The sequence below is a fragment of the Rhinolophus ferrumequinum genome, chromosome 18 (genome assembly GCF_004115265.2).
Source record: "Rhinolophus ferrumequinum isolate MPI-CBG mRhiFer1 chromosome 18, mRhiFer1_v1.p, whole genome shotgun sequence".
Taxonomy (NCBI): domain Eukaryota; kingdom Metazoa; phylum Chordata; class Mammalia; order Chiroptera; family Rhinolophidae; genus Rhinolophus; species Rhinolophus ferrumequinum.
The window spans coordinates 22,146,250-22,172,417 of NC_046301.1; the positions used below are offsets into that span (position 1 = coordinate 22,146,250).

At 41.2% G+C, this 26,168-nt stretch overlaps 1 protein-coding gene across 7 annotated transcripts in view; it reads left to right on the top strand.

The window, feature by feature from the left end:
* DCLK2 (doublecortin like kinase 2) overlaps nucleotides 1–26,168 on the top strand; it is a 141,423-nt gene that overhangs the window by 96,568 nt on the left and 18,687 nt on the right. For 4 of the 7 annotated variants that reach the window (XM_033134089.1, XM_033134091.1, XM_033134093.1 and 1 more), the window contains 7 exons: nucleotides 7,056–7,131; nucleotides 7,996–8,104; nucleotides 9,990–10,047; nucleotides 17,547–17,666; nucleotides 17,887–18,033; nucleotides 24,161–24,294; nucleotides 24,693–24,770. In XM_033134089.1, coding sequence (XP_032989980.1) covers nucleotides 7,056–7,131; nucleotides 7,996–8,104; nucleotides 9,990–10,047; nucleotides 17,547–17,666; nucleotides 17,887–18,033; nucleotides 24,161–24,294; nucleotides 24,693–24,770 — 722 coding nt within the window. The remainder of the gene's footprint in view (nucleotides 1–7,055; nucleotides 7,132–7,995; nucleotides 8,105–9,989; nucleotides 10,048–17,546; nucleotides 17,667–17,886; nucleotides 18,034–24,160; nucleotides 24,295–24,692; nucleotides 24,771–26,168) is intronic. The other 3 variants (XM_033134096.1, XM_033134090.1, XM_033134092.1) reach the window with 1 other exon arrangement.

Here is a 26,168-nt window from a genome sequence, read left to right on the forward strand (position 1 = left end):
CGTAATGAACTGGCCTGTGCCGGTAACTCACTGGTCGCCTCCATAGTTGGAACTGAAGAGACAGGCACCTTTCCCACCACCCTGGTAGCCTACAAATCATTGGTACCTCACAGTGAAAGCTTGTAGATATTTTTAGGAGGTAGACATGGCCATACCACTTATTTGTTGCTCAAAATCCAATAAGCCAACACTTTGCTTGAAAGGCTTACTCGTAGGGATGTGCTGAAATGCTGTGTTGGTTTTGCCAGGTCACGTACTCAACTGAGGTGGCAGCAATACTCAGAGGAACAGAAAGGCACAAGTCAGCAGGTTGCACACGGCCCCTTGCATAGACTGTTGAGCTGGCTGCTATCTTAAACCTTGTACATGCACAGGTAGTGGGTTCTGGTTATCACTGTTCACCACCGTTAACCAATCATGCGTCTCCAGGGCCAAATTTTGCCAAATGAAACCAAGTCTAAGGTATGGCTACAGACAAGAACACTTTGTGTGCTGCCAACCCTTAGGTGCTGATTCAGATGAATTGTTCACATATCTTACTATTGATACTGAAGTATTCCAGAGTAAATGACCACAAATCTAATATAAAAGTGATAAGGCTTTCTGTTTTTAAATGCCTGTCTAATTTAGCATTTGTCGTAATTTATACTGGCTTTCCTTCTTATGAGTGGAATTGATGTTTCTGAGATATATATGTATACATATATACATATGTATATAGATACATACCTATGTATCTATATGCATCTATATGTATATATATATATAAATTTTTAACCACAAGATGATAATGGAAGCAAATCCAGCTACAGTGACTATCTAGTATACTGATTTAAAAAAACAATCTTCAGTATATTTCAGAGGTCTTTTAAAAGAAAAATTTAAGCTTTAAGCTCTCTTTATATGAGGAAAGGCTGTGAATTTGTTTATCAATTTGTATATTATATGACTAAATTACGGGAGTGTGACTATAGTTCCGTGATCTGAAAGCATGCTCTAAATACACCACGGTGACTATTTTGATCAGTGAGTCTGGTATTGGGTAGCATCCCTTAGTTAATTTAAGACCCTTGAAAGACTTCTCTCTTCCTGGTCTTAGAGAGGGGAGAGTGTGAGACTAGCCCAATAGCTCCTGGCTCTCTGGAGTCAGACCTGGGTTTAAATTTTGACTCCACATTTGCTCTGGCATTTGTGCAAATTATGCAACCTCTCTGAGTTCTTGTTTCCCCCCCCCACACACACACACAAATCAATGCAGATAATAATATTTAATTCATAAGATATAAAGTATGCATTTTAGGACGTGTCATAAAGTAGGTATTCAATAAATTGTCATGAGTGGTGTCTTCCCTTTTCTTATAAAGAGAAATTTGTTCTTTGGCTATAATTGACTTGCAATGCTAAGATTATTGGATGAGTGACAGAGAGAACTTGAATTAAGGTAGCTGAGCAGTTAATCACAGTTGCTGCCAGAAACTTCCTCCATAGAGGTTCTCAACCTTGGCTCTACATTAGATCTTCTATACAGCTTAAAAAATACTGAGTCCTGGGCCCTACACCCAAAGATCCTTTAATCTGGGGTACAACCTGGTAATAGAATTTTTCAAATCTTTTTATGTATAGCCTTTCCTAAAGTACAACCAAGGACAGAGAACCGCTGCTTTATAGCAACAACAATCACGTGAGGATTTTTCTGTTCCAGAGTTTAAAAGTATGAGAATTATGTTGGAGGAAAAGCTTTACCATCAAAGTTCCTATAGACCTGGGGTTTGCCTCTGACCCGATTTGGCCTGGTGCCTGTTTTTCTAAATAAAGTTTTATTGGAACACAACCATGCTCATTTGTTTATATATGGTCTGTGGCTGCTTTCGTGTTACAACAGCAGATTTGAGTAGTTGTGACAGGGGCCATATGACCGACAAAGGCTAAAACATTCCAGCTCTTTACAGAAAATCTGTTTGACCCTGCAGTAGGCCACTTAAAAATTGAATGATCGTTGTATTTTCAAAGATGCATTCAGGAAAGTCAACTCACTACCTGAGAGTATCTCCCACATTCTATTCAAGTTGTTCCTTTCATGGAAAATCTAACTAGTATCCAGCATTGTCTTCAGAAGTCAACAGCAATATACTATAATGCATTGATATAGCCATTTTTGTTACTTCTTGAAGGAATTGCCTATTTCTGAACAAAACTCCACACATTTTTAGTGTCTGTACTTCACATTTCTCTTAAATTTTATTTTGTAGACATTGTAAAAATCCACTTATCAAAGAAATTTAACATAGGACACTTTTAACTTCCTGGCTAAACGTGGACACTGTTACCTTTTATCAAATGTTCTCAGTTAGCCATGAATGCCTTTTTAAATGATGCTAGCTGTTGAAAACACTTTATAGCATTTTCTGCTCTGTTTTCAAGTCCTTTTTTTTTTTTTTTTTTAAGTTCTTAGCAGCAACGGGTTCTCGTGCCCTTCCCTTCCTTGCTGACTCAGAAATACGGAGCTGCTGTCAGAGGAGTGGGTGGGTGGGGCAGCTGTGTAGGAGTCCGAGGACATGCTCAGCAATAGCTCCACAGTCTTTTTATCACCTTCTCTCCTTGACCAATCAGGACCTTGCCAGGAAATATGGCCCCGCTTCCCCCCGCCCCTGCACACAATCGCATTCTTTTGAGCCACTTAGTGGTTATGGAAGCTCTCTTGAAAGAGCCCAGACGCTGTCATGCATTTATGCTTTGCTGAGGAGGACCTCACTAACGAGAAGTGTCTAGGCACTTGCTTTATGCGCTCTCAGCATCAGAGTTGCTGATCGCAGCATGAAAGCTCATTAGCATTTTCAGAGATTTTAATAATAGTTCCTAGACCATAGAAATGGGGCAGGTTTTATCAGGAATGCCAAATGTGAATCTCTCTGGTGCTAATTCAATCCTTGCTTCAATGAGAGAATTATTCTCCTGCAAGGGACAGGGAAATACATAAATTGTGCCTGGTAAACGGAGAGAATTTCGTAGTCATGGCGTTCTCCCCTGGGTTTTCGTTGCCCTTTGTCTGCACGTCTCCCAGGGCACTGGGAACGCTCTGCTTTACAGTTCACAGTGGCCGCTTCACATTTGCCAGGGATCTGTCCAGAGATCTCGGTGAATACCCAGCTTGTCTTGTACCCTTGGAGCGCTGAGCTTCATTCCTGGGAGGTCAAATGACCTGAATCACTAGCTGTGTGAGGCAAGCGTTACAAGTGCAGATTGGTGCCTTTGCAAAATGGCTCCCCTCGCTGGTCTCAGAGATGTTTGTAGCCATCAGGACCTTAGGAACCATAGTCTGGAATGGAGAGGTTTCCCGGACGGGTTTTAAGGACACACATATGCCTCTTCTTATAATTGTACACTTCCTGCGGTAACGAGCCTGTCCCTTCACCTTTGTACCCTCTAGAAATGCAGCACAGATTGTTGGTGGGGGTAGAAAGGAACACTGTCCCTGGGCCTGCTCATGTCCCTGTCTGTTCCGCTGGGCTGGAATAAAATGATTCCCCTTATTTGTTCAGCTTTTCCACTTCTTGAAAGCTTTGTTTCTGATTAAAGGAACATATTTGGATAGGTAATTAGATATAAGTCATTCCTGTTAATTCAGTATAGATTTTATTGAAAAAAATGCTTGCGATTTAACACTTTTTAAAAAATCATTTGAGAGTTTTGAAACTGTCTTTGCCATCCTTTTTTTGCTAAGAAAGCTGCATTTCCTGATGACAGTGCACCCTTTGTCAGCTACACATGAAGTAGCCTTTCCCTGTGGCCCTGCACCCTGGCCCTGTCCTGGGGCCGTGCTCTCCTCTGAGGCTCAAGGCTTCAGCCCAGTCGCCGCTCTCTTTTAGTGGCCAAGGATCCCGCTTCCCCACCGGCCCTTTCTGCTGGTCTCTTTCCTTGCTCTTGGTACCTCTGAATCCCAACACAAACTGGGTTTGTAATTGTTGGCCTGTACATGGAATCAGGATAGGTGGGAGTGGGGCTTAATCAAAATAAACATTGGGAGCATTACAGTGGGTCTCAGGAACTCAACCCTCTGAGGAATCATCCTTCCATGTGAAAATGTACAAGGAGGTAAAAATGCCTTTTTTTTTTTTTAACCCCTTCCCAGACTTCCTTCTTAGCGAGCCCTTGAGTCAGGCAGAACACTTGCAGAGAACTAACACTTACTCAAATTAGCCCAAGAAAGGGACTTGTTAGAAGACTGTTGCCCGTGTCTGGAAAAGCTGAGCAAGAGGCTTGGGGTAGGGCGGCACAAAGCAAGGTAGATTTTAGGACCTCAGCAGTGGGCCTCAGACCTGCACACTGCACACCTGTCCAGGCTAAGTGTTGGGAGGTGAGGTGGTTTCTGCCCAGAGCCCAGGCCTGACCAGCCAGCTGCCACCTGAAGGTGTGGGGTGGCCCCGTACTGGGCTGTGGGATTTAGATCTGCAGGTGAGCTGGTCATGATCCATTGTTGTCCCTGGGGAACGGACAGTCCACCTCCCCACCAGCCATCTCGGGGCGAGCCGTGATCAAAAGGGATCTTCCCATTTATCTTTTAAGATATCACTTTCCAAAAAATGGCACTCCTCTCATCTTTACTGCTTTAAAAATTTGGCTATGAATTTAATTTGGATCTCATGTTCCCTTGACTAACAATTGTGAGTGTAGGAAGAGTTGGATTAGAAGAAGAACAGACTTGGAATGGATTATTTAAAAAAGATCTCTTCTAGCCATTGGATTTTGAATTCAACAATTCAAAAACAGTTGTCAGTCACTCATGGCAAGGCTCTATGGTAGACGTTTTAAGGAAAGATACGAATAACTAATGCTGTGTTAGTGTTACATGTCAGCAACTGTGTTAAATGATTTTACAAGTATGAGCTCATTTTAAGTCTTGAGCAAATCTCTGAGCTAGGTGCTGCTTCTGTCTCCTATATTCAGAGTTAAAAATAAGACTTGGAAAGTGTAAGTAACTTTTTTAAAAAAAAAAAGATTATTTGAATTAATGGAAATACATGGAAATACATGGAAAAAGTTAAGTGGTGGGAAACAAGTTATGCATACAGGTAGGGGACAAATCATGGCCTGAATGACATACTGGAGATTTGGGGGTTATTCTGTTCGTAATGGAGACTGAGTGAGGTTTTTGGATCCTGGGGCTGATATCAGAACTATCCCTTTGGAAGTGTCTCTGGCAATTATGCATGCAGTGGGTGAGACTGAATGTAACTGAAGAGTCTCTGATGAGGTGCCAAGAGAAACCCCAGGAGGGCCCGGGAGCTGTGGAAACGATGACAGAGTAGAGAATGTTGTGGTTTTCTTTTCTGCTTCCCTTTAAGTCCCCTCTGTGGGCCTTGGTTTCAAACAGCCTAGCTTGTAAACCTTCTCGCATCGACTCCTGCTTATTTTGGAGTTGCCTTGATTTCAGTGGCAATAAACAAACAAACAAGCAAATGAAAATGCTCAATTTTGAGAAACTGTCCACCAATTATCTTAATAGTGAGGAACTACAGTGATTTAATTCTAGGGAACCAGGGGTTCAGCTGAGTGCAGCGTTTCCATCAGGCTGAGGGTACCCACACACTCACTCATGTTCCTACACAACTACTTGCCAGGTCAGATTGAAGGAGACAAAAACCTGTGAGAAGTGGGTTTGCCACACAGGACAGGAGCTGATTCTGTGTATCTCAGCACTGCATTCCCGTGGCCTTGGGTTGCCTTCCAGGACATGCTGCTGCTGGTTTTCTTGTCCACACAAGGTGTGGACGTGGAATCTGAGAAAACAGGCCAATTTTTACATGTATCGTATCTTGAGGCTCCCGTGTAATTCCCGGAGCACTTCTGGATGATCCTGGTCAGAGGAGTGTTTGTAAGTATTGGGCTGTCCCGGGTTTTGAACCAAACTCAGCATCTGGGAAGTTCTCTACTTCATGAGAAAAGAATGGACCCAGTGTCTCTGACTTGTGGGCCCTCTGGGAAGGGCGGTTCCCTGCCCTGGACCTGCGTCATTTATGTTTTCATATGGCAAGTATGATTGAGTACTGTTTCCAGACACCATGCTGCATATGGGGCATGCAGTGATGAAGAAGGCACAGCCATTGCCGGGCAGAAGCTACCAGGGTAGTTTCGGCACAGAAGCAAGTGTGTAAGAACACCAGTACAAAAAACGTTGACGATGCTTCTTAATATTCGGTAGGTCCTTTGACCTTGTAAGCTCCTGAAAGGAATAATTGGAAGGAAGAAAGGATATTAAAGATCAAAGAGAAGAGTTTGAGTTCGAAAGCCTAGGAGCCCTTGGTGATTAAAATAAAAATTCTGGAAGCCTACAGAATAATACACTTAATATGAGTAATATTCATAATATGAATTCTTCAGTTTGCTTAAGAACTAGAGATATTTCTGTGTTAGAAAGGGAGCTTCAGCTTTTTGTTAAGTTTTAACCTACCTCTTAGTTTTGTCTTTTATTTCCCTCTGGTTCCTAGTAATGAAAATCCTAATGACGCTCAAGAGGCATTCCTGCTGTCTTAGGGTCTGTAGAGACGAGGGTTGAGCCAGGGCTGCACTCAACCCTGAATCCGCAGGAGGGTATGGAAGGTGATGCAGGCTGGCGCTGGGGCTGGCGTTCTGAGAAGGGCGTAACCTTAGCAGGGACCCCTTGCAGTCAGCCCCAGAGCTGGCTGTGGTGATCTGGGGACTCATTGCTGAGTTTTTTGGAATGATCTATGGTTCTGAGCTTTATTTTGCCAGTCATAAGTACCTTGTACAGCTGTGATGCCATGGAAGTCTCCTTCCCTTTATTTCATTGAGGTCAACAGTAACACAATATCAAAGAGAGTAAAACACTGTCAATTTTCTTGATATATAATTATAATTGAAAATACTACATCTAAGGAAACAGCGCATTAATGTGTATATAGGGAGAACGGTGGGATGAAACAAAAGGCATTATTTCCTCTTTCTGTACCATTATATTTTTATATTCTTTAAGCATTTTCATTATCTAAAGATTTGTAAATTTTTCCTGATAAATTATGGTCACTCTCCTCTTTCAGCAGATTTCTGCACATGGCAGATCGTCCTCCAACATAAATGGTGGACCTGAACTTGATCGTTGCATGAGTCCTGAAGGTAGTTCTCAATGTGATGATTACGGTTATAATAGAAGCCATCTATGTGAATGCGGTGGCCACAGAATCCACTTGTGCTAAATTATGATCTTCGTAAACAGGAATGTGGTCATGTCACTAATTCACCTTTTATCGTTAGTAGATGGATCATGTCAAGATACAAGTATATAAAATCTCATTGTTAAGTAAGCTCTCCCAATTTCAAATCTTAGACTTGGGCTTCCTTCATTTTTCCTTAGTGTTAATCTTCTCAGACTTCCTAAGTGTAGACTTTCCTTTCTCTCAATTAGTTAACAGAAGTGTATTTCTTTATTTGATGTCTGCCATGTACTGGGCACTGGGGATGCCCCGTGAGAAGTAGTTGATCTTAACCACTTCCTCGCCCACCCCTGCCACCACTACCGCCACCACCTTTTTGAGAAGACTTTGAGCCAGGAATTAGCCTTAAGAAGGCATCCTTGCTGGCTAGACTTTTCTTGACTAGAAAAGCTTGAAGAGAAATTGTGAGAAATTTTCTAAAATTAAATCCTAACATCATCCCTTTCTTCTTTCTCAAGAGTTAACAAAAAAAGTTTAAAGTTTTAGTTGGAGTTCTGTTTTTACCCAAAGCCAATCACTTATTTTAACTGATATTTCAGGGATTTGTTGTGTTTATTGATTATGTTGGTTTCTGATTCCAATCAACAAGGTCAAAAGAAAATTGGTGATTCTGGGGTTCTATTCAGGAAATCGGCTCAGAGACTTTCCTTAGTTTCACCATAGATGTACAAATAAATGCATTACAATTTATTATTTTACAAGTGTGTAGGAATCAAAATGGAATGTTGCTGTGTTACTTCAACTTTGCATTTATCCTTTTTTGCAGGCGTGAATGGAAACAGGTGCTCTGAGTCATCGACTCTTCTGGAGAAGTACAAAATTGGAAAGGTTATTGGCGATGGCAATTTTGCAGTAGTCAAAGAGTGCATGGACAGGTGAGTGGATAGTGAGAGTAATCATTTGTTCACCTACACCAGGGGTGTCAACACTGCGGCCCGCGGGCCAACTGCGGTCCGCAATCCATTGTTAATTGGCCCGCAGCAAATTCCAAAAATATATTTAGTTTACTTAAATAAACCAAGTGAGTCAATACGTACTTCACCTCAAGTGAGTGGCCCGGCTGTTTGTGTATTTTACTGCATATGGCCCTTGGTGAAACCATTGAAAAAAGTTTAGACACTCCTGACCTACACTTACATTTCTCCCTTGGAGTTTATTCTAATCTGAATGAACCAAAGGCCTTTGAAAGAGTCTACCCTTGGGACCAGCTGTTTGGCATGCCTGCCCACAAGCAACTTGACAAGGAAAAATGTATGTATATACATAGAGTATAAACCTGCTTTGTATTTGGACCAAGCGCTATGTTAGGTCTCGTCCATGAACCAGAGAAAAACGGGAAGAATAAGATTAATTTTTTAAAAATCTCCCATAGCACTTACCTGTGCCAGGTGCCATTCTCAGTGCTTTACTTGGATTAATTAATTTAATCCCCCCAATAACCCTCTCAGTTAATACTTAATTGCATATACCAGGAACCATGAGTAGTTCAGGAACCATGAGCTCTGACTCCATTTAAGATCAGTGTCTTACACTGTTGCTTATATTAAAATTATAGTTTTGCCTAGCTTTATTTTGTTTCAAGTCCTAAATTCCCAAAAGGTAAGAAATCCATTCTTTTACATTCCAGGCCTTTTGTCAACTACATTAGAACTGGAAATGACTCAGATTCGAGTCTTTGTGTTTATATGCTGCTTTTCTGCCTGTTCTCAGTGGTCATCTTTATTCTTTGTGGGGAATTTTCCAGAAAGTTCTGGTAACTCCAGTTTTCCCATTCTGCTACATGTACAGTGAGGCTTTACTGCTCCTTATATTGGTGCACAAATAGGTCCCTGTCCTCCAAGCCCTTCTGCTTAACTCTGGTACAGAGATTGCCGCCCAAGTAAATTCAGCATCTAAAATATGACTTCTAAAGACTCATTAGAAATCTAAGGCAGGGTTTGGTTTATGTTATGGGGAAGCAATTTAAATAAAAGTTATTTTTCCAAGGTCGGCCTCATCAGTGTGTACTATGACCACCTGGCAAAAGCAGCTGTGTTGGAGAGAACTAATATATTCCAAGAATACTGCAGTGTTCTTTGTTGAACTGTTTTCTTATACTAAAAGATTTGTGGGTTTTTTTTTTTGGCATGTTCTGGATAAAATATGTTAAAGGTGACTGAATGTTCAAAAACAACATCAAGATTCTTGTGTCCAAGTAAATGATCTCTCTAGTTCCAGATACGGTTATTTGAAGGATAAGATGGCACCAGATGGAACTTTGGCTGAATTATAGATACTGAAAGTCTAGGGACTTTCCAGTTTTGAATTACAGACTAATTAGTGACTAATGGATTAATGTAAAGACATATTGATAATAGGAAATTTTCTGTTGCTTTGATCCATTTTTCTTAATTTTATTCTGCCTCCTACGAGATTTGTTGTGTTTATAGATTATGTTGGTTTAAGTATAGGCTTGGGATTTAAGTATGGGAAAAACATTTTCTTGTCCAGGTCTGATACTACAGAGTTTAAGTACTTTGAATATGTCAGCTATATAATAATATTATAATTATTAATATTTATAAAAGGAGATTAACAGTATGGCTTTGGATTTTTTTTTTCTTTTTTGATATCTTTCCCCCTGACCCCACTCAGCATTGTCTCCATGTACAAAGGAGCAAGCCAGGCTTTCTTCCTTGAGTCTGTGCTGTAGAGGCAATCAGGAAGGATGATTTAATCTGAGTTATGTCTTTAAATGGCCTTCCTCTGATTGTTCCATAGGTCCACTGGAAAGGAGTTTGCCCTAAAGATTATAGACAAAGCCAAGTGTTGTGGAAAGGTACAGTATACATAACTGCTTTGAAATGGAAAACCTTGCTGAGATGTTTATTGTGCTGAATGAATTTAAGTGGGGATTTGACAAGACCGTAACAAGAATAGACTTTTGATAATAATGGGGGAAACACTATCAAGCTTTTATTTTTCTGCTGCCATTTTTCAGAAACCTTAAGCCTAAAACAGTAAATGGACTTGATCTTGATCCTAACTATCAAAAAAAAAAAAGTTCTCTTCTCTGGGAGATGCCTATTTCACAACCTAGCAACATACAAAAGGTTTATCAAGAGCTGTGAGGAATCTGAGACTTTACCCTATTTTCAAACTAGCAAGTTAGCCTTCCAGCTTTATAGATTCTGGCAGAAGATATAAGATTCCTGTGTCAGACACAAATCTCTTTATTACTCGTGTCACAGCAGTTAGCATAAGGTCCATGTTTGTATTGGTTGCCTGTAACTCCCCAGTCCCACAGGAAGTGATCTGAAAGGCCCAGCTGGATGCTGTGCACACAGTAGGTTTATGTCACTTTGGAGGATCCCCAAGCTTACAAAACCCCCAATCTTATCAGGGGGCTGCTAGCAGCATACCTGCCCAACTTTTGTCCCAGAGGAGAACATTATTTTTATTCTCAGGGCAGGAAACAAATCTGACCTCTGTCCCTGAAGGAGACCCTGTCTCTATGTTCCGAGGATATTTGCTATACAGACACCCGAGAAAGGGTAGTTTGTAACAAAAGATGTACAGAAACACCATGAAGAGTTAGTTGTCTCTTCAACAAGATGAGTCTTTTGCTTCTGTTGCACTCTCAAGCTGGAGCTGGGAAAAGATCAAATGATGAAATGCTGTGAGAGTACTGATACTTTAACTATGTTTGAAAAGATAAATATTCTTTAACAGTGATGACAGAGACCTTTGTAGATTCCTTTCTAGTAGCATAGCAGTTAAGAGAGCAGGCTCTAGAATTGATTGTCCAGCCCCAGAGCTACTAGCCACATGTGGCTACTGAGCACTTGAAATGTTAGTCTGGATTGAAATGTACTGTTAGTGTAAAATATACAACAGATTTGTAGCCTGAGTACTAAGAAAAGATTGTAAGATACCTCATTAATAGCTTTTGTATTTGAATACATGTTGAAATGACATTTTGGATATATTGGATTAAATAAGTTATATTACTAATTTTACCTGCTCTTTATATTTTTTTAATGTGGCTGTTAGGAAGTTTAGATTTGTATATGTGGATCGTAATTCTATTTCTGTCGAACAGTGCTGCTGTAGAGCTAGATTATATAAAGTTTCTTCCTAGCTCTGCCTCGTTTTGCTATGTGACTTTGGAAAAATTACTGAACCCCTCTGCCTCTGTTTCTCCCTCTAAAAGTGGTTATTAATAATATCTATGATATAAAATTATTGTGAGGATTAATTGAATTAAGGCAGGGAAAACATATAGAAAATTACCAGCATGTAATAAGAATTTAACACATGTTAACTGTTAATATTAATATGCCTGAGGAATTAAAAATTTATAATTAAGAAGATTTCTTATGATAATAGTGATTTTATATTTATGGAACTCCTAAATTGGTCTGCACTGGACATTTACAAAATTGTGTATTTTTAACAGAAAACTTAAACTATGATAGTAAAGTTTTAGAAAAATCTTCTCAGTTCCCCAGAACAGAAAATCCAAGAGGTAAAATTGTCATGTGCTTTTTAAAAACTAGACTGTAACAGCTAATAAAGCAAACAGTGCAAAATGTCCCTCTTTTCTTTGAATAAGTAAGTTTTTCTAAATTTTCTTTAAATCATTCTATGTGTTTTTACTTACTGTTCTGACAGTAGTGTTAAATTTTTCAATTGCAAAGTCCTTTTTCCATGTGTAAGTGTTGCTCTTGTTATCTGGTATTGTGTGATTTAAGTAGAGTATGTCATAATTTTGGGAGCCAAGTTCTTAACAATTTTATTTTTTCAAAAAAAGAAAAAAAATTGCTGTGGTAGGGATATTGTGTACCTGATTAAAATTTAAGCAGCTATTTCACTAGTTGGGAAAAAAAAAAGATCTTTCTATGCAAAACAATTTAGTCTAGTACACTAAATGCCGAGGCAAAGGAGTAGTTCACTTCAAACATTGGATCTTATTTTTCTTTGTTATTTAAATGTCATTCTGTGTTTATAAGTCATGATCATATACTTATTTCCATCCTCATATTTGGTTTATTTGAACAAGTATTTCTGCATTGACTACATAAAATTATAATTTCAAAACTTGATTCATTCCAAATAAGTTGATTTTTCCCATTTTATTTTTAGAAAACAGTGGTGTAGGGAATTTGTTTTTTAAAACAAAATTTAGGAGGAGTCTTTCAGCCACTATTTTAGGGTATTGTAGGTCACATCTGCTTTGTGCATTGTACACAGAAAATTAAAGATACTGAAAATAATTTCTGCCATTTATTAAAATGTATTTTAATAAAGGATCCCCAAGCTGGGATCCTCCAGGCTTGAACATATGGAACTTTGCACGTTACTTTTAAAGATTTGCAAAACACAAGTACCAGTTTTACAGGTAAAGAATCAGAGATTCAGATTAAATAGTTTCCCACAAGTCACACAGAGGCAGAGCCGGGATTGGAATTTGGGGCTAGTTGGTTACTCAGCCTGTGCCTTGGCCAACAACCTACCCTCCTCCCGCTCCACATTCAGTGTATTTGTTCATGGAGTAAGAACCCGGGGGAAAACAATTCTTAACCTCTCTGGTCTTTTGTTTGCTTTTCTGTAATATACATGAGCATTGTTAGATATATTAATTCATTTACCTAAAATTGGGTATGTGTGCAAGATACTGTGTTCAGAACAGGGTATTTTAACATATATATTAGTACCAGTTCTGCAGAGTGTTGTGGAAATTCCGGAAAAGCATATGAGAGAGAAGTAGGTCATCAGTGAAGACACCATAGAGCAAGAAGCACTTGAGCTGGACCTGCAGCAATAGGTAGGATTTCAGCAGACAGCAATGAAAGAAAAGCCTTCCGGGTGGCCAGCACAGCCTGAGCAAAGGCCCACAGGACACAAAGCTCAGTGGCTTCCTCTAAGTAGACTATTGCAGGATCTGCCTTGGGGGCAGATTTATGGAGGCTGTTGCGAAGACTATGGTGTTTGTAAATTTAAGAGTTCTTCCATATCTAATATTCTAAATAATATTCACCCTAAATAAGTATTTATTGAATTCGCACAGTGTCCGAAGCTCTGAGCATTCTCTTACGGTGTTTAGAAGTGGTCCTCCCTTCTCTTCCCAGTTTTGCTTTCATTATCTATGTGTTATGGGCCCAGACAGGCCATATATCCTTCTGTATGTTGGAGTAGTTTCCTGAGGCTGTTGGAATAAATTACCACAAACTTCGTGGCTTACCACAACAGAAATGTATTCTCTCCAGTTCTGGAGGCTGGAAGTCTGAAATCCCCACTCCTTCTGGAGGCCCTAGAGGAGAACCTGTTCCTTGCTTCTCATTAAACTGCTTCTGGGGGCTGATGGTGTTCTTTTGACTTCTGTCCACATCACTCCAATCTCTGCCTCCATCTTCACATCACTTTCTCTTCTGTGTGTTTAGTTTTCCTCTTCTGTCTGTGAAATCTCCCTCTTTATCTCATAAACACAGTTGTGATAGCACCCAGATGATACAGAATGATCTCTTCCTTGCAGAATCCTTAATCACATCTACAAAGACCACTTTTCCAAATAAGGTAATATTTACAAGTTCCAGGAACTTGGTATCTTTGGGTGGCCATTATTCAATCTACTACGACCATTATTCAATCTACAATCGACCACAGAAATCACATATAGTGATTTAAACATTTTGTCTTTCTGGGGCTATATTATCCTCTGCAATACTCACTGAGCAATGGAGACACCAGCTGTGCAGCAGGGATTGGCCAAGAGCAATGCATGAGGTGTTTACTCATTCACTGTAGCACTTCAGGACTCACTATGCTCCTTGTTGGAGAACAAGGTAAACAAAAGCCTGCAGGACAGCAGGGTGAGAGCAGGGTGGAACTCGCGCAGAGGGCATGAGAACAAATAAGAGGACTACTTAACCCAGCCGTGGTTGAGCAGGGGAGGCTATTTAGAGGAGGTGAGATCTAATCTGGTTCTAAAGAATAAATAGTAGTTCACTAAGAAGTGGGGAAAGAAAGTTCCAGACAGAGAAGCTACCTGTGCAAATGCCTAGCGGGCTAGATAGGAGATGGGCAATTTGGATAGAAGTGAATGGATGGATTCAGAGGCGATGGAGAAGGTGGACCTGGCAGGTGATGGATTGTCTGTCCTATTGGATGAGGGAAGGAGGGTAGAGGGACTTCCCATCTGCTTTGGACAGCCAGGTCCACTCAATGAGACAGCACTCAGGAGCAAAGACTGTTTTGTGGGACTCGGGAAGGTGGAGACAAGATGATTAGTTTGGTTTGGGAAAGTTGTTTATTCCCTAATCCACTCCTCTCCCTCCCTTCTTCCTTCCTTCCTCTTCTCCCTCCCTTCACTTTCACCTCCCCTCCCCCAACTCTCTCTTTTGTACATTAAGAACCATCATAGCCAAAGACAAGGCGGTATCCTTTGCCAAGTCAGCAGTTTTCTTTGTCATTTACGCTCACATAGAACCATGGACTACTGCCATGAAATGATTCATATGTAAATTATTTGGACTCAGAATCGTGAATCACTTAACATAAATAATGGTAGATGATGGAATAATGTAAGTGCAGTGCATTTCAACACAAAAGTGGCGTTCGTATTGTATTTAGAAATGTTTTCCTGGAAAATGTAATCTAGAGATTAGTTTTACATATTAGAAACAAAGATTACGTGCAGGTTGCCTAAGAAATAGGAAGATACCATTTGTAAAGTTTTTTATGCACTGCTTTTGTTTTGCTTCCAGTGATGATTAGTTTAAAAAGCGGATTGTTTTCTTTGTAGACAATTATACAGGCGTTGTCAGAGGTTGGGAAACAAAGGCTAACAGCAGCTCCCACATCCCAACAACAACATTTGCTGTGTGCTTGGAATATTAGCCTTTGTCGAGCAGGATACAGTAAGCAGAGATAATCAATAGTGGTGGAGAACTCAATATTTGAAAAGTAACACTGCCGGTGGTCTGGGGGAAGCTCGACAATACATCCCAGAAGACTTTCTGTTATGCCATTATTGAAAAAGATAAGTTTGGGGAGGTGTAGCCTCCTTAGGTGATGTAGAGATCTTTTAACTCCAATGTGAGAGAATTCTTGGGGATTATTTTACCCACGTCACTCTGTTAGCATCACAAACAGAGCCTCTGAATAGAGAGAGGTAAATCCAACTTGGGGGGACGGGGGTGAGGAGGGAGGAGAACGGAAGTGACAGATCCGTCTAGCTTTAAAATAAAATGCCTCTTTTACTGCAGTGGTAGTAACGACTGTTGGCTTCACATAGAGTGAAGTACATTCATTTGCTTGGCTTTACATGTTCACAAAAGTACATCTAATTCTGCTCTTCCATGCGGTTAAGGATACACCGGCTACAGATGATGCAGAGGCTTCGAAATAAGCAAACACGTGTGGAGTGTTTGCAGAATCTTTGTATCTGTGGCCATAAGGGGTTGGATGTACAGCTGCCTCCTTGGGAGGGTCGAGGTACCCACTGTCTGCTGCTGTGTACTGGAAACAGGCAGGAGGCTCTTTCCCCAGCCTCCCAGGCGGGATGTATTAGGATCTGAGCACTGCCTTTCCTCTCAGTCCTAAACAAGGCCAAGACTTCCCAGCCCTCCTCATTAAGAGGTTCTGCCTTGGTGTCCTACTCATGGTGAGGCGACCTCTCGTTCCTGTGTTTTCAAGGAATTAAATAGTTTCAGCTTTGCAGCTATCATTTGCATTATGAAAAATTCCACCTTGACTGTTACAGAAGCATTCCCGTTTGAACGGTGATGTTGTGTCCTACAAGAAAGGTGGGCTTCCATGTCCGACACCTCGGGAAGGATCCCCCTCAAAGGACTGTTCTAAGGCTCAAGTGTTAGAACGTGATGCAAGCACCTTGCACAGCAACTGACAAGTGGTGACTAGGTCCCTACTCAGAGTTGGTTGTTTTCGTTCCTCCGCCTCTGTTTAGCATTTGCACTGTCTTTTGCTGACATTTACTGAGTGACCGCTTGGACAAGTACAGGGCATGTAGTGCTCCAATAACATGGCCCAGCATGCACAGAAGCTTGCAACAGATTTTCTCGGGATGTTATGTATTCATTTGTTATCATTTCTATTTCCAACTGTTGTCAAAAAGCATTTGAGATGGCGTAGAGTAAAAATACATCTACGCAGGGATGCATGAAGAGAGGAACCATAAGCGGGACTCTGAACTAGAGGCAATGCCATTATCTTCCTACTGCAGTGGAACATGAAATTTAGTTCAGAAATTCATGATAGCAAAGGGACAGTAAGAGGGAGTGTGGGAGTGTGGGAGTGTGTGTGTGTGTGTGTGTGTGTGTGTGTGTGTGTGGATATATACATATATGTGTATTTCAGTAGCGAATGATGTCTCTTGTAAGGTAAATTTTATATAAAGCTATATTTGAATACCTAAAATGTGTTAGAGGGCAATTGGTTCATTTTATAGACTGTACTCTAAATTCAGAATATTTCATTATTACTGTTAATTGGGATCAACAATGTGACATTATTGAGAGGTTTTCACGTCTCATGATAAAATAAAGCAGTAGTTGCTCACGATTCATGGTTGGTGTATAGAGAATAATTTCTTAATTCTGTGAATACGCGTTTTGCTACAGTGTGGGTCCCCGCTGTATGATTCACCAGGACTGATAATTAGGTGGTATTTTCAGAGGAGAAGAGATCAGAGTTAAAATGAGCATAGTGGTCCCCTTGGTACTGTATGATTCCCGATTTCTGAAATGTGGCATGGTAAGGAACATCCTCTGGTGAATGGTTTCATACCCAGTCATAGAGGAAGATAGTTTCTTTTTCATGAATTTCAACATAAAATTCAAATTCATATAGTAATGGTTTAAAAACAACAAAAAATTTTAATGCCTACGTTGCATGCCGTAAGCATGCCAAATTCCCTTACATCGTCTTTGTTTTAGAGTAGACTGAAATGAAAAAGTGGTTCCCACTGAATTGCAAAGCACAGTGCTGTGTGCCCGAGCTTTCATTAACGTCTTGACCTCAAGGTGTTGGAAGAAATGAAGAGACAAGAAGGCGGTAGGATTTGGGTGCCAGGGCAGCCCCACTGAGCCCTTTTGAGGGCTGTTTGGAAGGAGGCCTGTTTCTTTTTGTTGGTGACAATGAGATGTCACACTGACTTGTCCTGTCCCTATGGAAACCAAGTAGGCAAGGGTTTGGTGTGTCTCTGCACCAAGGGAAATGCTTCCTTCAGTATCAAATCTCCAGATGATGCTGTTCTCCAGGATAGAGCAGGGGCTTCCGTGGTTTCTGATCCACCTCTCGCACCCCTTTGTTTGGCAGGAACACCTGATCGAGAATGAAGTGTCAATCCTGCGCCGAGTGAAACATCCAAACATCATCATGCTGGTGGAGGAGATGGAAACAGCGACTGAGCTCTTTCTGGTGATGGAGTTGGTCAAAGTAAGAGGACGGAGAGATTTCAAGAGATTTCCTTGGTGCCACATCCAAAGACTTACCGTGTTCTTGAAGGAAAAGTGTTTTGCTACCTTAAAACTTGATACTTATCAATTTTAATGGCAACCTGTGTCATTTTTTTAATCTGCTCCCGGCCAATGAACCTTCTTTGTTTTCTTCATGGGATTGCCGCTGTTGATGTTTTGATATGTGTTGTGTCCTGTAGGGTGGAGATCTCTTTGATGCGATTACGTCTTCAACCAAGTACACTGAGAGAGATGGCAGTGCCATGGTGTACAACCTGGCCAGCGCCCTCAGGTATCTCCATGGCCTCAGCATCGTGCACAGAGACATCAAGCCAGAGAACCTCTTGGTACGTCATTTTGCTTTTTTCTGTTCCAACGCATGTCTCTCTCTTCCTTTAAAATGACATTTCAGAGTCCATGCCAATCGTGCAATAAGGGACTGAGCGAGTTTAAATATAGAAAATCAGCCTGATGCAAGTCAGTGACCATAAAATATGAATGACTTTCTTGAATTGATCTGCATTCCTGCATTTATTGTGTACCAGACATTAGAAAATGTGTTTTCATTTAAGTTTTGATTAATGATGTTGACTGAAGAAAGGTGAGCAGGAAAATTATGAGGCAAAAAATTCTGAAGAAAAAATTGGAGACAGAATTAGCAGCTTATAGGAGACAAGAAGAATATAAGCATTCATTTATGTGCAGGACAGAACTTTGGAAAATCTAGTCCATTCATCTCAGCTTTACAGATACGGAAATTGAGACCCAGAGATGCTAATTTTTCTGGCTTAATAGTCTCATTTGCCCCACTGTTTTACAGAAGAAAGTCTTGTTACACTGTGGTACTCAGAGGGCTTCATGATCTGGTCCCAATTTACCTTTCCAACCTCCTCTCCTGTCACAACCTTTCCTCTCCCATCTGGCAAGCGTGGCAGTCACCTTCAAGCCACATTTAACACACCTTTCTGGTGGCCTTAATAACTAAACCTAGCTTGCTAATTGGGCCCATCCTCGTGTCTACATTGTAGAGGAATTTTAGAGAAGCTGATTGGAGAGTTCTGCACACACACATCCTGCCAAACATACATAAGACAGTTGGTTTATCTAGTTCTACCTTTCAGGGCTGAGGTATCTTATCTTCATCATTACTGCTTGGGAGGTGAGGTTATGTGAGTCTCCTGGATTGTGTTACTCCCAACGCAGGTTTCCCCACCCCCAGCCGTTAGTTAAGACTTGACTTTATCAACAGCATTGCACCTCATTTGCATACGTCCATGCTGGTCTCTGTTTGCAATGTCCTGTCTCCTGGCAATGTGGCAGACACGTTGATGTTGTAAGATAATGAGCAAAAGGCATGTCTTCTTCGACCTCACCCCTAGGCAGTCAGTTGTGGCCACCTCTGTTTCCGCTGTGCCTGTCATGGTGTGCTGGTTTTATCATTTACTTGTCTGCCTCCTTCTCTACATTGTAAGCACCATTAGGGGCAAGGTTTGTGTCTCAATTACCTTCATATCTCCCGTGCCTTGGACAGTGCCACGTAATAACACAGTGGACACAGTAAATATTTGGTGATTGACCACTGACATTCACGCAGCTCGCTAGCAGCTGGCACTTGAGCATAAGTCTGTACAGCCTGCCTCATGCCTGCATTACACAAGTAATTGTGGAAAGGAACATGCACTGATGGACAGGCTTTGGGGCCGTCCTGGGGACTTTCTGCTAATCCAGAGTATCCATTTTCCCCTTTTCGGTAATACCCCTTGGTGATTGCTGAGTGTCCATTTGGAAGTATGTGAGATTTTTCTCACTGTTTTCTGCCTGGAGGGGATTATGTTTCATTTCTGTACCTGTTAGGAAAATAAATATCCCTGCACTGTGAAACAGGATGTAGTACAGATTCAGTTTTATGGACTTGAAAGGAGGAATGGAGACTGAGTTGTAAATTGGGCCTCAGGATGGAAGTGAGGACATAGTGTTCTGTCCTCAAAACAGGCTTCTCACCCACGATGACTTTGCAGTATCCGTCAGGCCGAGGCTCCTCCGCCACCTGACTGAGTTTGGGCAGGGCCTTCACAAGCAAAGGAGACAGGATTTTCCCCGGGTATGACCAGACGCAAGGACGGCGGTGTCAATGAGCACACCCCCTTGATTTCTCCGGCTCGCCACAGTCCCCCTCCCCGGTGTGTGTTTGTGGGTGTTATACAGTATTAATAACTGCAGTGACTTCAGTTATTATGTTCTCTGTCCCTAACGGAGCCGTAGGGCCCAAGAACCCTTGGCCGCTGTGGAGTCGCCCTGTACTGCACGTCTGATTGCTGGGCCCTGCGCGGAAGGAACCTGAGACATTAGCGAACTTGCCTGTAAACCACAGAATGTCCATTTCCCAGCTCATGGACTCTGCTCTCACCTCCCATTTCTTCTCTTTTCCACTCACAGTTTTTAATGTATGTACCATCTCAGGATCTGCTACCTTGTCCTTTTCTCTTGTTATGCATCCATGGGGAGATACCGTAAGGGGGATTGATGTCTCCAACGTGAGGTGTCCCAGAATATAACCAGGAAATTAGAATCAAGTTCTTCCTCTGTCTGACCTGCCCTAGATGAGTGTTTGCCACTTCTCCACGACCTGCACCAACTCGTGCTACCCAAGGGGGAGGAGAAGGAAAAAGATGATAAAATTGACGTCTGGAAGAAGCTACTGTGTGAAATAGAAGGGCCCATCGGGTCAACCTTCAGAAACCTTTAGCAGCACGTATTTCAGTAAAATATGTGTCTGCCATTGAAAACCTAACTAGACCGCTCAGCAGATTCTAGGTTTAGTCAGCAGTGTGGCGCTGGCCTAGGATGCTAAAGTGCTATTGAGGCCCTAAAAGTAAACACAGAGTGACTGTCAGCCTCTTCCTACTCTAAAAACAAATCCAGTTTTTAAACAGCAGAGCATTCAGACATCTGATTTGCATCCCCTTTTCTGGTAGCAGTGTTATAATTTAAAACCCTGCCACTGGAGATGTATGGGTCGCCGTGTCAGGGCGCACAGGGGTGGCCATTAACTCCGTGAGTTACAGCCTGGTGGTGCCCTGTCAGAGTTAACCATGAGAGAGCAGTGATAAATTCTGCTTTTCCAGGAGTTCTGGGGACAGGGGAGAGAAGAGGGTTGGTTTCTCATATCTGAAATCCTTCTAAATCATTATGCTGACATTTTATTTAGAGAACATGCAGCGTTCACGTTGTATGTGGGATCTGCATTCCTCACATTTTTTTATTTCTGCGTTCTGAGAGCAGCGTTTCACAGAGCGCCTCTCAGCTTGTGGTGGGGCATTTGAACGCCGCAGGGCTGGAGTTCTCATAGTTGTGATTGTTGGAATCCACTCCGAATCCGTGTGTGGGTGCCGGCTGCCGTCAAAGTCCTGCCAGGTCTACTCGCTGGCTTTCAGACCAGACTTTGTCCTGCGACACTGCAGTGGGGTGGGAATGGTATTGGTTGGAGTGCTCACTTGGCCATCGGCTAGTAACTAGAGTGCTCGGTGCCTCGTTTTCCTCACCTGGAAAGTGGAGGCAACAGTTCTCTTCCTGAGTGCCCAGTGAGGTGACTGTAGAAGTCCAGTGAGATAATATTTGGGCAAATATTGTTATCTCCCAAGTCCTGGGAGAATGTCAGTTACTGGGGAGGACTGAACTGTCTCCCAGAACAGAAGGCCTTCGGCGTCCCTATGCATTTATTCACCTTTCTTAAAATCAGTCTCTTAAAGCAATGCCATTCAGAAATGTGTGTGTGTGTATTTGTAGAAAGGTAGACATTTTTTTCCCCTGCTTTGAAGAGAATCCCCAACTGAGATTTGAAATTTACTCATATTATCTTTCACATATTTTCCTCTGTCTAGCACTGGGGGGAGAATCAGATAAAATATTATTTTAGGCTTGTCTGCCCCATATGATACTTCCCGTTTGATGTTTAGCCAAGGAGTACCACTTGCTCAAACATAACTCAGCGATTATAGACTGTTCAGTCCCTTTCTATTTATGCTCCTGCATCTGACTCTGAATTCCATATAGGGGATGTGAAAAACGGGACTTCTGGGACTTCTGTCTGACAACAACCCTTAAATACCCCTAGGCATCCCTAAATTGACTGTCTAAAATAAACACTATTTTTCAAAAAGGTACCTAATGAGTGTATTTTAAAGTTATAAAAACAAAATAACAGTGACATTAATAAAAAATTTTTTTTTACTCTTATGATATATTTAGAATTATAATGTTGCTTATAATGTTCTTATCACTGCAATTACTTAGGGAATTTCTTTCTAACGTCTGGGTTTCAGTAAATGCGTCATAAATTCTAACTGTAATTCCCTATATTGGATAGTTCTCGTTAATGTTTACATTAAACATAATGGATGGAAAGTAGTGCTAAGACTTAAGCGTGACTACAAGGCTGGTTTTTGTTGCTTTAGGCTAAATCATTAGTAGCTTTGATATGCCCCTGCTGAGTTGTGGGCTGGCTCAGAATGACAAATATCTGTGAGGGACTTGAAATCCTCACCCTTCCTCCTGTGAAACTCGAAAATCATAAAATTGTGTGCTGGCCATGGAAGCAGTTATTAAAATACTAAGATGAAAAATATTCTTAAACTGACGAGGGCATCACAGGTAAAGAAGGTATTTTAGCGTCATCCTTTTTTAAATGCCTGTAAAGCCTGGGATCATTAACACGGGGGAGTTCTGAGGTCCTTGATGTTTCTTATTGATGACAGTATAAATCACGCCCCTCAAGTATCAGTCTAATGGATTACATTGTTAGCATGCTTATCTTGAAAAAACATAATTTTCTAAATGTTTCACCTCCTGTAGTGAGTTGTGATTTAAGTGAAGATCTGGTTCAGTTCAGAGTAAAATAATGAGGAAAAGCAAACTAAGTAAGTTTAAAGTATAAAAATAGAGCTATTACATGAGTTTAGATTAGGTCGCTGCCATTATTCTCTGAAATTCAGTGTTTCCAAAGTGGCCATCCAAGAGACGAATAGACAAAAACGTTGAAGATTACACAGTCAAATTTAAATTATGCTCCCATGCACACTTGATTGCTTCCAAAACCATCCATTTAGAATATAACTTTCAAGACTTTTATGCTGTAAGGCAAATTTGCATATATCTAAAATTAATTTTTCCTAATTATGGAACCAATACATGTTCACTGGAAACATTTTGGAAACTGCTGAAAAGTATAAGGAAGGAAGTTAACATAATCCTCACGGTGAACACCTAGAGGTAAACTTAATGTTTTGCTGTATTATAATACATAACTTGGAATATTCCTTTTTATTTTATGGACTATAGTAAATATTGTCCACATGATTAATATATCTTTGAAAAGTGCTTATTAGTGACTGTAAAGTGTTTTATTACAGAGATGTACCATGGGTTATGAAGTCATTGCCCTGTTAGCCATTTGTATTGCTTCCTGTTTTTAAAAAGAGGAAGATAAATTCTGAGATAAATGTCCTGTGCAGAACCTTTGATCCCATCTCTATTCCCTTATGGTTGCTTCTTAGCAGTTTTACTGGATCAAAAGTTATAAATGAGATTAAGAAACGGACGCATTGCTGAAGTGCTTTCTAGAAACGCTGCTTCAAATTAAGTAAAAACATTCGCATTTTCACCAGCATCCTTAAATCTTTTCCAGTGTGATTATCTGATCTAATCAGCCAGACTTTCCAGGAAAGGGGAGGAACGTTCATTGAGCCCAGATCTGAGTTTGGTCTCATTTCACCTTCACACAAACCCCATTTCATTTGATTTCACAGATGAGGAAACGTGCTCAGAGAGGGTGAGTGACTTTCGAAGGTCACACAACCAGAAAACAAAGGGAGTGGTTAGTTATTCAGATTCAGGCAGTCTGATCCCAAAGTTCATTTTCTTTCTGAACTTCTAAGGTTTTCTCTTCTGTAATACTTGTATTCATCATTGGCTGTGCAGAAAACAAGTCCTGATTTTATTTTCTAAACTAAACATGCCAGTCTCTTGGAGAACGCCTAGTGCTTTAGTGAGCAGTTAATCAACACCATTTCTGAGGCTCTCAAGGACCTCAGACGGTAACCTTGCAATGCAGGTCAGTTTCCTGTTTCCAGGTCTACAGGCCTCTCACGCCACATCAGGTAAGCCGCTGCCCACATCCCTCCGCTGCTATGTAGGCATGCACACCTGTTCATTCTACTCCTGTGTAAGAAACCTGTTGCAGAGGTAGAAAAAACTGTCTTTCTCAAATTCCACACAATGATGCAAAATCTCTGAAGAGAAAAAATTAGAGCTTTAAAGCATCAAAGATAAATTATGGTGTTCCTATCACAAGGAGAGGTTTCTTTTGAGTTTATGAGTAAATGTATCTGTGTCATTTCTGCCTAATAATTCCAAAGGACCTCTTGGAATCACTGAGGACAAAAACAACTTCTGATGATCGGTTGGTTTCTGTTCCAGGTGTGTGAATATCCTGATGGAACCAAATCTTTGAAACTGGGAGACTTTGGGTTGGCCACGGTGGTGGAAGGCCCCTTATACACAGTCTGCGGCACCCCAACTTACGTGGCTCCAGAAATCATTGCTGAAACCGGGTAAGACTCCTGACAGTGTTGGTTAGTGCTTGAACTTGGGTAGGAAAAGATGTGTTTGCTCCTGCTGCTGTGTATTCAGATGACTCCTGGGAAGGTGGAGGGCCGGAGAGACTGTCATACCATGACTTTGATCTCAGGAAGGAGAGTGTGTGCTTCTATGTTCAAGAGCACTGGGCCTGGACTTTTGTCCCAAGGCTGGTCTTGGGACTGTGGCAGAAATCCCTCCATTGTGGTTAGATTGGGAGAAAAGCAGATGCCTTTGTCCAATTATTCCTCTATATGAAATGAGCAGTTTGACACTGAAAAGACCCCTTTACCTCACAAAGGTAAGTACCCCGGTAATGTGGAGAGACCTGGGAGTAATATTATTTCCCCCCTCCCACCCACTGTTTCCCTAGCTATGGCCTGAAGGTGGACATTTGGGCAGCAGGCGTGATCACGTACATACTTCTCTGTGGATTCCCACCATTCCGAAGGTCAGTGGCTCCTCGAGTGACAATATTTGAATTGTAAACTCTCTCCCTCTGGTCAGGAAGCAGACATCTTACTTCTGGCAATCAAGACCAGAAACTGTTTAATAAAAATGTCAGTTAAATATTATATAAACATGTCTTCCACTTTTCATCTTAATTTACAACTTACAAATGTATATTCCCTGACCACATTTCTGATAAAAAGCCAAGGCCTTCGCTTTGTGTATGGTCCTCTGAGTTTCACGGAGTCATTCTTCTGTAAAACATGTCCATTGTCCAGTGTGTACGCTTTCCATCCTCCATCGTTTCCAAGGGGAAATAAAGGAGATTTAAAGATTCTTGTGAGGCATTCTGATCCTCTAGGTAAACCTTTTTCTAATTTTTGGTAGTTATCGCTCCTGCTTAATTTGGGAACAGTTTCTTAACATCTCACTTTTCAAAGCATTCAACCTAGAAAATGGGAAATTCTTTTTAAATTCGTTTTATCCATTCACATAATATTTAATTCAGTAGAATTACAAGTGCTTTCAGCATAGCTAGGCCTGGGAACAAAAAGATTGACCGCTGGCAGTCATGCAGCTCACCTGGTGGGAGCAGAGGTGGCCACACATGGGGTCAGGGTGTGTCACGAAGGGCACACAGCACATTTACTTGTTGCCTCAACAGTTCGTGTGCATGGGGTGAGTGAGGGGCTCGGCCATAGTGCCTCTTTGGATCAGTGCCATCTCCCTGTTTGGAGCAGATGAATGGCTTTGAAGCAGAAATTCGTCGAATGATGCATGTTTGATGTTCTGAGTTTTCTTGAGCGCTCTTTTCATTTTAATCTTTTGCTCACTTGACAACTGTTTGTTGAGTAGCTAAGCTACTGTGTGCCAGGCATGAGTCCTGGACATCAAATGATAAAACATACTCTCTGCGTTCATGGTATTTATAGCGTAGTATTAGGTCAGCAAGTGAAAAATAGGTTCATTTTACCCCGGTACCAACATTTGATTATGAAAGCTTTCCCATGTACAGAAAAGTTGAAAGTTTTATCTTTTCAAAGTTATCAATGTTCTGGTTGGTTGCATGTTTTTACTGACTTTAACAGTAAACACAAGAGTGACGCAGAGATGTCAGTCTCCACTTTGGAAAGTCTTATGGTATAAAGACACACATCACAAGAATATTGATCAAGAAAAATAAAATGAGCATGAGGGCATCCTCAGTTGCGGGCTGGAAATCACAAACATTCAATGAAAGATACAGCAAGTGGGTGAAGACCTTGTCCTCGTGGCATGGGTTAGGTTTCTGTAAGGTGGAAAGCTCTTTCGGTCTGGCCATCAACATCATGGTATTCCATCAAGGTCATTGCCCAGGTAGGTTACACAAACTGTAGAATTAGTGCACTTCTAAATTACG